This window comes from Medicago sativa, chromosome 5, assembly GCF_051527215.1.
Source record: "Medicago sativa cultivar Bolivia chromosome 5, Bolivia_mono, whole genome shotgun sequence".
Taxonomy (NCBI): domain Eukaryota; kingdom Viridiplantae; phylum Streptophyta; class Magnoliopsida; order Fabales; family Fabaceae; genus Medicago; species Medicago sativa.
The window spans coordinates 18,722,056-18,733,395 of record NC_140753.1 but is presented as its reverse complement, the minus strand read 5'-3'; the positions used below and the strand labels follow the sequence as shown (position 1 = coordinate 18,733,395).

The window sequence follows — 11,340 nt, the reverse complement described above, 5'->3', positions numbered from 1 at the left end:
TTACGCATCATTGTTGAGCCAGGGTGACCTAAGCGGTCATGCCATAAAGTCAAAGTTTTGGGATCTTCTTTTACCATTAAATTACATTCAATTTCATGCATATATGTATAATGTAATCCAGAAGGCAATTTTGGTAATTTTTCTAAAATTTTCTTCTTTCCCAAAACATTAGTAATAATATTAATGTATTTCATATTACCTTCGGTTGTAGTTTCAGTATCATATCCTTGACTATATATGTCATTAAAACTCAACAACTTTCTCTTTGATTTCGGAGAGTATAGAGCATTATTAATGACAAACTTCGTCCCATTTGGTAACATGAACATAGCATTACCTATTCCTTCAATTAAATCTGCAGGACCTGAAATTGTGTTTATTACACCTTTAGTAGGGAATATTTTGGTGAAATATTTCTTACTTTTGATGATCGTATGAGTAGTTCCACTGTCTGGAATGCAAATGTCTTTGCCTGAATCCATTTCTAACCTTCTTAAAATAAAAATAATATTAAAGAAAAGAGAGGGTAAAGTAATATATCATATTTAACAAAATTATTTTATTTAAATCATGAAAATATTACATAGTCACACAACATGCAAATTCTTAAAAATATACACAACACACATTACACACATATATATATTTTAACTAATTAATTAATCCATATTAAATTCTCCTTCAACAAAATCAGTAGCCTCAAGACAGTTAGTGTCATTCTTTGGTTCAATTTCATTAAAATTAACTTCCCTTTCCTTTCCATCCACAGATTCTTTGTATCTTTTACACAGATACTCTGGTGTTCTGCATGTTTTAGCCCAATGACCTTTCTTTCCGCATCTATAACAACTATCATCATGATTTCTAGAGGGACCTTCCTGGATGTTTTTACCTTTTCCCTGATGATTCTTGTTTGATTGGTCATATTTGAGAGGTCTATAATTCATATAACCTCTTCCACGACCTCTACCACGAAAATGGTTTCGACCATGACTTCTGCCTCGACCACGACCACCAAAACGAGCATAGCCACCACGTCCTCTTTGGTGATTATAACCACCACGCCCTTGATTAAAAGATGTGGCGTTTATTTCAGGATATGCCATTGTTCCTGTAGGACGCAATTGATGGTTTTTTATGAGTAGCTCGTTATTTTGTTCAGCCACTAGAAGGGCTGCAACCAAATCAGAGTATTCAGTAAATTCCCTCATTCTATATTGTTGTTGCAACACCACCTGAGATGCATGAAAAATTGAGAATGTTTTCTCCAACTTTTCCACTTCAGTTATAGTTTTGCCACAAAATTCTAATTGTGCAATAATTTGATGCATAGCAGAGTTATATGCAACAACAGTTTTATAATCTTGGAACCTTAATTTGTTCCATTGATCCATTAATGAGGGCAATAAGACTTTCTTCTGATGCCCAAATCTTGCTTTAATTTTGTCCCATAAGATCTTGGGATCTTTTGCATTTGAATACTCTGTTTGTAATCCATCATCAATGTGGTGCTTGATTATACGATTTACTTTTGATTTTTTCTTTGATAATTCCTCTGGGACATCTCCCAAATCGTCTCCCTCAAGAATCTTGTCTAGTCCCTCACATGCAAGATACTCAATTAAGTTGTTGTTCCAGGTTATGTAGTTGTCGCCAGTTATGCTTAAAATTTTGAATTGATGTTTAACATTTGACATGATTATATCTAAAATACAGAAGAGCATAATCAACATTTAATATATATATTTATATACTACGACAAAAATAAAAATATCATTTTATTTAATAGCAACAATTACAAAAACATAATAATATAATATTTTAATCTAAGCCTCCACCAAAACAAAAAGTAATCAAACAAGCTAAGACTAATAATGGTAAAACGATAATTATAGCTAATCTTACAAAATCTTCTCCTATTTCTTCAATAAGGGCGAAAAAGAAGAAGAACACAATAACCACAAATAGAAAGATGTATATGAAAAGGTTTTTAGCCATTTTGTAAGTATGTGTAAAAAATTTTGAGATGTGAAAAATTATGAATGAAGGTGAGGTATTTATAAGGTGAATTTTGTAAAAAGGACCGTTATTGTTACCGTTAAAAACACTGTTCATAGCCGTTTAAAACACTGTTCGTGACCGTTGAAATCACTGTTTATAGCCGTTGATTTCACTGTTCATGACCGTTAATTTCACTGTTCATTGACGTTGGATAATGAGAAAAATATTTTTCATTGTTAAATATCATCTAATTTATGACACATGAGTAGTAAAAAAAAATTATAAGACAACATATATAATAAATGAATACATATGATAATCACATTAAATTTTATATATTAGTCTCATGAATCAATATTATAAATGGGGTTTTAGACCTCCATTAAATATAAAAGTTATATGGGGTTTTAAACCTCCATTAAACATGAAAGTAAAAATTAGATTAGATGGGGTTTTTAGACCTCCAGCATGCATGAAAATAAAAATTAGATTAGATGAGGTTTTTAAACCTCCAGCATGCATGAAAATAAAAATTAGATTAGATGGGGTTTTAAAACCTCCAATAAGCATGAAAGTAAAAATTAGATTAGATGGGGTTTTTAAACCTCCAATAAGCATGAAAGTAAAAATTAGATTAGATGGGTTTTCTTAAACCTCCATAATAATAATAACAATAATAGCCACTCTTAGTTATAGATCACTTGACAGATTGTCAGTTTTTCTAGCAGTAGTGTAAACTTCTTATAGAAACAATCGTGCTGATAACGTGTTATAAAAGGTAAACTGATGAAAAGAAAAATAGAGAATTGAGAGAAAATTTGATGAAGAGAGAAAGAGCTATAATTGAGAGAAAGCGTGTTCCTTAAATTATATCTGTCTATGTTACAACCTTCTGAGAAAAAATGAAAAGCTACAGGAACAAAAACATAATTGAAGTTACAGGAACGAAACATAACATAATTGAGGTGGGTCATCCACCATCATTATTATAACATATACAAGTAATTCTCAACCTATGAAAAAGATAATCAATTTGAAGAAATCATTTCACCACTGAAGCAATTCTTTATTATCTGACCCCCCATATTTTTGCAATCTGCTTCCAACAGACTCTTCAAATACACTAGTCACAGAACGAATACTCACATGTATGTTGTGAGTTTGTTCGCAAATTTGTCATTTTTATTTTTAGCAAATTTGCATCGTATTGATTTACGATATCAATTTGAATGAATAAATATCATTTAATTTTTAGTAAAAACAACATTAATTGATTCATAAATTTTCTTACACAAGCTTTATAAACAATACTACTAGAGGAATTCTTTTCTTTTATAATCACAAATACAAATGAATAATGTATAGCTTTTTTATGTGTGTATGACCAAACACTATTCATTTTTTATGTTTGTGACTATAGAAGAATGTCTCACAATACCATTAATAATATTTTTTTTTCCTAAACATTACAACCCGAGAACTTTGGCAACATTTTCAAACAATTGCAACAGACATTAAAATTGTGCGGACCTTCAAACCATAGATGTAAAATTTATTAATTTAATGGTTGAAATTAATTTGTGTATGATGAAAGATTTGTCTCACTTGTTCGTTGTTATGCACAAGTCACATATGAACATAGATTAGGGTGAGTTGCTTCCAGGGCCAGTTCTAGAATATTTGGTACTCTGGTCTAATCATTAAATTTGTGTTTGTTTAATTATTCGAATATCTTTCTTCTTGCATTTTTTGCAAAAAATTAATTCATAATTAAGCTTTTTCAAAAATATATTTTCAATGAAATTAATCAAAGCAAGTTAAAAAGAAATATATTTATCTATATAGTACTAACTTCCAATTTTTTTTTTGGTGCTATTAAAAATTTGAACAAAAGAGAGAATTGGGGATTTAAGTGAATTAGGGATTTGAGAATTGGGTTGTCCTTCAATTCGTCTTTAGTTCCTCATATACATCATATACCTTGTTAATATAATTTTTTTGCCACATCATCAAATAACATAATTATTTAATTATTTTTTTTGAGGTAGAATTATTTAACGTTAGAGACTAAACTGATAGTCCTCGTGAGCTTTTGCTCAGTTGGTATAGACAATACATATTACATTCCGGGATTCGAATCCCAACCATTAAAAAAAGACTAAACTGACAACGAAAGTGCATGTTCATAAACTATTTTGTATTTAATAGGAGCCAGAGAGATTTTTTGTCAAAAAAAAAAAAAAATAGGAGTCATAGAGATTTTTTTTGTCAAAAAATTTAAGAGGAAAAACCGATAAATAAAACCGGCATCATCACTACCCGCTTATCTACTTCTCCACCTCGTCGCATTTCGTTGCTTCCACAAATGGCAACGTTAGAATCAACCATAACTGTATTCACACATCAACGTTTCTCAAATAACAACAACTACCATTTCCTAGCAAAATCACCAGATTCCATAAAACTCAATGCTTCAACTTCAATCTCTTCTTCTTCTTTTTCCCTTTTCTCTCACAATAACCACAAACTTCACTTTTCTTCTTCCTCTTCCAAATCCAAAACACTCTGCTACGCTTTACAAGAGGTAACAGAAGCAGCAGCAACAACTGAAGAAGATGAAGCAAAAACAGAGACATTGAACAACGTTAAGAAGAACCTCGTTGTCTTTAACTTGCCTTGGTCTCTTTCTAAGCCGGATATCAAGGATCTCTTCGCTCAATGTGGAACTGTAACCGACGTTGAGGTTGTTTCAAAATCTTTGTGTCATGTTTGTTTTAATTTTTGAATTTTTGGTTTTAATTTTCAATTAGTTTTTGTAATTCAGTGATTAATTTATGACATGATTAAGAGTTTGTGGTTAACATTTGAAGTTGTATACTACATGATTGTTTAATTTGGAGAAATGGGTGTTTGTGTATTATGTAGTAGATTGTAAAGAGCAAAGATGGGAAGGGAAAAGGTTATACATTTGTTACTATGGATTCAAGAGAGGAGGCTCAGGCTGCTGTCGATAAATTTAATGCAGCTGTAAGTCCTCGCATCTATTTTTATTTTATTTTTGGTGTATGTTTGTCTGTTCTGAATGGTGGCTCCAAAATAATGAATCTTCTTAATAATGGACATACACTGTGCAATGAAAGGATGCTCTAATGTAATAAACCAAAGAATCACATCATTTTGGAACTCTTGGAAGTCATGCAAATATAATTTAGAAACTTTTTTTAAAGGAAAATCTTAGTAAATTATTAGATTTGTTAGACGTCAGTGGAGATCGAGATTTGAACGTTGACCCCTTATGACTCGCAACTCCTTTATCCTATATTATCAACGACCAAACCACCCTTATGACTCCCACCCAGGGAGGTGTGTAACCCAGATGAAATGCTTATGAAGCATGGCACTTCTCCTTCTTGAGGTGTTAAGAGTCTCTAATGTGCTTTTAACACCAATACATGTACGCATGTGCCCAACACTCTCATTTCTTGTCTAATTAGATAATTAATTTTACTGGCTAACATGATTTGGACGCTTTTTTGACACTCAACTATGGCTTGGTACAGGACACATTTTGTTTAATATTTTCATAAAAGTCATCTTGAATATGAAAAAAATAGTTAATACTTGAAAAATGTCAAGAAAGTTCTTCAAAACACTTAATTTGCGATATAGTTCTTTCTCTACTCATCCCTGTGCCCCCACACATGTATGTATTTCGGGGGAATCACAAATCAGAGGAGATAGTCTTGATCACGCATACAAACAGATATGAGCAGTTAAGACTAACATCTCTAATACGCTTAATTCTGAATCTGATGTGTTCTATGTTTTAGATATTATTCATGTTAGTGTGTTTGTGCTAGTGTTGTGTCTGGTGTCCACAGTTGTCTTCGTGCTTCATAGTACTACTGTACAGACCTCTTATTTTCTATATTTGTTGCACTCACTAGTAATTACAAGAGACTTTGAAGTTTAGTTATTTGAGGTCCAGTTGAACATGCTATGCCAAAACATATGTTAATTTGGTTGGGACTATGGCACTATGTAGATTATTACTAAAATGTAAAAACTAGAGGTTAGACAGAGTAACTATGATTTCGTTAATGTTTTTCTTCCCTCAAAGAAGTGTGATATAATCACATGATTTTAATGCACACGACCAGAAATTCATAACATAAATAATCTTATCACCTAAAAGGGATTTAGCCTATTAAAAAAATACTACCTAAAAGGGAAGTTATGTCACTCTGCGGTGGCATGTAGTAGGATCTCCTTTAAAATGTCCATTTTAGTTTCCTTTCTGTATATGTTATATCTCTAGCAAAAAACTTCCAACGGACTAAACTAAGCTCCAGGAATAGAGATGATGCTTTGAAATATCTTAACTAGTGTCCGAAGTTGAATGAAAAATGAATATAAAAATATTGGTTTCCATATCTCATTCAACTTTTGTGTGGCTATTATTTTAATGACATCTAATTGTGTGGTTCAGGAAATATCAGGCCGGATAGTAAGGGTAGAGTTTGCAAAGGGATTTAAGAAACCTCCTCCACCTCCTCCAGCTCCCACTCCTAAGGAAGCACGTTATGTAATCTATGCATCCAACCTTGCGTGGAAAGCAAGATCTACACATCTCAGAGACATCTTCACTGAGAATTTCAAAACACCAGTTTCAGCCAGGGTTGTCTTTCAAACCCCTGGTGGGAAATCTGCTGGGTATGGATTTGTTTCTTATCATACGGAGGAGGAAGCAGAAGCTGCCATTTCTGCTTTGCAAGGGAAGGTAGTTATCATCTCATTGTTCATGGTCACTTCCTCTGCTATTTATTTACATATGTTGAATGATTTTCAATTTCGTGATTGATCTAAATTTATTGTGTTTGACTTTTGGAGACAATTTGATATTAATGGCTTTGAAAAGCCTTGTTGAAAAAAATCTTTAATCTTGAATTGAAATGTTTAAAGATTATGCAGTGATAGTATAATTTTTATTTACACAACCATCCAATATTTTCTCGCCATGTAGCTATTTCTCAGGGTATTTTAGGAAGTAATATAATAACATGACACCATTGTGAGATATCATTGGAAGATTTATAAAACTGTTTTTACACCATTAGTCTATAATCTTTAAACACTTGAAATTATTTTGATTTTTGTATCTTTAAGCAGAACTTTAGGTTGCATTTTTATGTTCAAGATATGTATTTTATGGTTTTCTTGAATACGATCACACTCTACATAAATAAGACTCGATAATATTGTTTGGATTTGGATGGCCAAACTATACTTGGCTATTTGAGTGTCTAGGTTATAGCTGCATTGGTTTTGTAGTGTTTTGAGTGGTTGGATATATGGTAATAAGAATAGAAATGATTTTACTTATATAAGCATACAATTTTTGTGGAGATATAAAGGATAAATATGGATGCTTCTACCGACATATCAAAGCACCAATAAACGTCCACCACCTTCTGATTTTCACTTAGCTTGTTACTACTGCCTTTACTTTTCTACATTTATCTACACAAATTTTGACTCTAGTGATCCTTAAAATCGGATTTTCAATTATTGCTTCCCCGTGTTTCTTTTTCATAATTTTGGGTCAGAGTAAATGGTTTCACTTGCATTGCATCTACCAGTATTTTCTGCACCAATATGTTTTCACGGTGCTTTTGTTTTAAACTAGGCATTATTTTGAATGATTGTTAAGCTCAGCTATGTAGGTGCCTTTGGAAAATGCTGCTGCATCACAATGACGCTAGGCGTCAATTGAGATAGAAGTGGAATAAACAGCATGTCTTAAACAGATAAATTGCATTTGCATGGACAAGTAATTAAATTATTTGAATTTTGCAATTGTTCATAAGTTCTATAAAATAGATGCTGTAGTAGAGGCCTGAATTTCATATCCGAAGGAGTTAGAAGAAGCATCTGTGTATTCAGGGGCAGAGCTTCTTAGGGATATAGGGTGGCCGCGATCACCTCAACAATTTTAATGTTATAAACCCTAACCCAGGAAACTCATTTTGCATGTCTCCCCAGTACTGCACCCTCCGTCTACCCACTGCGTTTGCGTCCTGTCGTGACCACTCTGACCCTTTGCGTATGCGCTGCATTGTTCGTGCTCCAACATGTGTCATTGATCGTCTAGCTCTGTGTGCGCGATGCGCCGTTCTCCCTTTGAATCTGCCTCTCCTCTGCGCGTGCTTCGTGGTTCATCGTACTCCCTCTGATTCAACCAAAACTATAAACATGAAGTTTTTTACTAACAAAGCACATAAGGGAAAGAAGGATCAAATGAATTAAATATTACTGCTCTTTGAGGGTTTTGCTTAGGCAATGCAATTTTTCTTGTGCAGCGGTTGTTCTGCCTGCCTTAATCCTATTGGCGGTATTTCATGCGGTTTTGATGGGAATAGTGTTACCACTTACTCTATTGATATAGGCTTGAATTTTGCAAACAAGGTGTTTGTTGTGATACAATGAATTTGGTTATGTTGGTTTTGACTTGAGCACGTTTCTGATGATTTTAACATGCCTGCAAGTGTGTCATGTAGTTGAAAATTGGGTGCATATGTGACTAATACGGCTATGGTGGTAAGAATGTGGGCTTGGTGGATGCATCATAAGGAGTTGGGAGGGTCTGCAATATGCCAGTGAAAGGGAAAGCATCAGTGTGAGTAAAAACCAATTGAGGCTTATGGAAAAGAGTGGGGACATAGGGTTGGATAAGTATTGCGCTGTAGTGATGGAGTTATCTTCATAGTGTTTTCCTTTTACTGTATGGTAATTTTTTCCTTATATAGAAGTGAAATGGCACTACGGTGAACAAGGAGGTAAACATATAGTTTGCTAGTGCAGTGGTGACTAGTTACTTTAATTGAGCTGAGAGGATAAGGTGTGTGTATGGATTTGATATAGTTATTGTATAGGAGGAGTTTGGTAGTAAGTTTTGAGTCGACTTATTAAGAAATTTAATGTTATGGTGTTACTGTTATGTTATATATGTATTAGAACAGATAGAAAATGTAGAAACAATGGGTGATACATTCTTCTATTATAGTATGGAGCTCACTTTACTAGTGTACTGAGATACAGGTCATGTCTGAGAGCATTGTCTACTAAAGCGCGCTATTTGTGGTAGCTATTATATTTAATATATTTTTCCTCTTTAACAAAATGCTTGCAAGTAGATATTATTTGTTGAGGATGCATGATTTCTTTTTGGTTGAATAAAAAATCATATGAATAGGCTTGTCTTAAAGGTGTTTAAAAGATTTATTTAGTATGCACTTAGATGTGCATGTAGCATGCTTAATTTTTATTTGGATTGTGGAAGTTCATTTTTATACACAACTTGGCACCCCCAAGTGTGTTATTGAAGCTCCGTCATTGTGTGTATTCCTATCTGGTTTCATTCTTTACTTATTTCAGCTTTTCCTTTTGTTTGTTTGTTCTGAAGTTACTGTCTTCAACTGTATAAATGGGATTGATTCATTCTAAAGAAAAGTTATTTATCTGTTACCTATCCCTTTGCAGGAGTTACTTGGACGACCACTTCTCGTAAAAATAAGTGAAAAAAAAGTTAAAGAAGCTGGAAGTGAAGTAGTTGAAGAGAAAGTTGACGACGCGCAACCAGAAGCTGGAAGTGAAGAAGTTGAAGAGAAAGTTGATGACGCTCAACCAGATGAGTCATAAATCCTAATTTTTCATGTACTGATCTTTGGATATGGTAATGGATTGAGTAGAAACCTCTACAAGCTGGAGTTTTACCTGATTACCTCATGTATACAGAGATATGAAGGATGACTTGTATTCACAGTATTTTTCAATTAGGTTGAGTTTGACATACCTTAAAATGTGGATAAAGTTTAAGAAGAGTTTACATATAATTTTCCCTATAAATCTCAATTCGTATTTTTTTCCAGTCCCAATTTTAAGGGTATTCCTAAAGTGATATAAAACTCTGAATATTATTCAAAAAAATAAAACTCTAAATATTGTCAATTAAGAGTTCAAACCTTGTGTACATTGATTCATGGTACAAAGGGGAGCCTTGACACAACGATAAAGTTGTTGTCACGTGACTGAAAGACCACGGATTCAAAGGGGAGCCTTGACGCAACGATAAAGTTGTTGTCACGTGACTGAAAGACCACGAGTCAAGTCCTAGAACAACCCCTTGTGTAAAAATAAAATAAGGTAAGAATGCGTACAATACACAAAAATGGTGAGACTTCTTCCCGAAATTTGTATATGCAGGAGCTTTAGTGCACCAAATTGTCTTTTTATGAATTCATGGCACACTACCTTGATTTAGATTTAAGAGGTAACATTTGAAGTCAGGGCAATCATCATCATAGAATAATGTTTTGCTGTGGCTTTGTCCAGCATTTTGTGCAAATAAGACCTTTTATTGGCGTGTATAATGAAAAAAGGTTCATGTGGGACCACCTGAATTACAAACATATTTTAAGACTGTCTAGTTGTCTTGATTTCACATCTGCTATTGCTATTGCCTAAAACCGTAATTGAAGGAAGAAAGTTGTTTGTCTATATATATCTATTGCCTAAAACCGTATTTGAAGGAAGAAAGTTGTTTGTCTATATATGAATATGAAAATTGAACAATAATCACTAAATTCATATATTATTTGATTATGATGATGTCTTCTGTATGTCTCTATGTTTGAACATTTGAATGATTATTATGCAATCTGCTCTTAACAGAATTAAACACTCATTCTAATTTGCACAATTTGCCTTTATTATGAAACTTCTTATCTAAAATCATATATTAAAACATGTGTAACCAAGTTCTTATGTAGTAACAATTATACACAGAAAGAATGAATAAAAAGGAGACTCATGACTTCAGAACCAAGTCCTATTACTAAAAAAGTGATTTGAAGGTATAAAAATGAGGGTTATCTTTTATTTCTGCTGTTGTCAAAAGACTCAAAAGGGATTGGATCAGGACCTTATATGCTTTTGTGCATATGATTTTGTCTCTGCATAAGATGAAAAAGGGCATAGTCTAAGGCATTATGCTAGCTCATCATTCAACTTAATGATTTCAGCACATGATTCTAGTAAACTTTTTAGATAGAATCTTAGAGAACTAACTTTATTACTTATTTCTAGGATATTGATATTCCTTAATTCTTTTCAATAAATTTTTATTAAAGTAAGACAATGTGAATGGATCAAAGTATGTCAAACATGATAATTAATTTGATTTTCATTATTATGTGAAATATGCCCCCACTTTGGAGAAGTCCTATATTGTATGAAACCACTTGAAATATTATATTTTGTTAATGAAGACCATAAAATGGC

General features: G+C 32.9%; 2 protein-coding genes across 3 annotated transcripts; one reads left to right on the top strand and one right to left on the bottom strand.

Moving 5' to 3' along the window:
- Window positions 1–542: 542 nt before the first annotated feature.
- On the bottom strand, window positions 543–2,721 carry LOC146920759 (uncharacterized). The gene has a single exon (XM_085714207.1). The coding sequence runs from the start codon at window positions 1,731–1,733 to the stop codon at window positions 660–662; it is 1,074 nt and encodes a 357-aa protein (XP_085570333.1). The 5' UTR covers window positions 1,734–2,721; the 3' UTR covers window positions 543–659.
- Window positions 2,722–4,326: 1,605 nt separating this feature from the next.
- Window positions 4,327–9,928, top strand: LOC146920758 (RNA-binding (RRM/RBD/RNP motifs) family protein). Of its 2 annotated transcripts, XM_085714203.1 has the most exons (5): window positions 4,327–4,744; window positions 4,930–5,028; window positions 6,491–6,530; window positions 6,576–6,781; window positions 9,541–9,928. In XM_085714203.1, the coding sequence occupies exons 1-5, from the start codon at window positions 4,367–4,369 to the stop codon at window positions 9,697–9,699; spliced, it is 882 nt and encodes a 293-aa protein (XP_085570329.1). In that variant the 5' UTR covers window positions 4,327–4,366; the 3' UTR covers window positions 9,700–9,928. The 2 variants fall into 2 exon arrangements, with proteins under 2 accessions (XP_085570329.1, XP_085570328.1); XM_085714202.1 differs by having other exon boundaries at window positions 6,491–6,781.
- The last annotated feature ends 1,412 nt before the right edge of the window (window positions 9,929–11,340 follow it).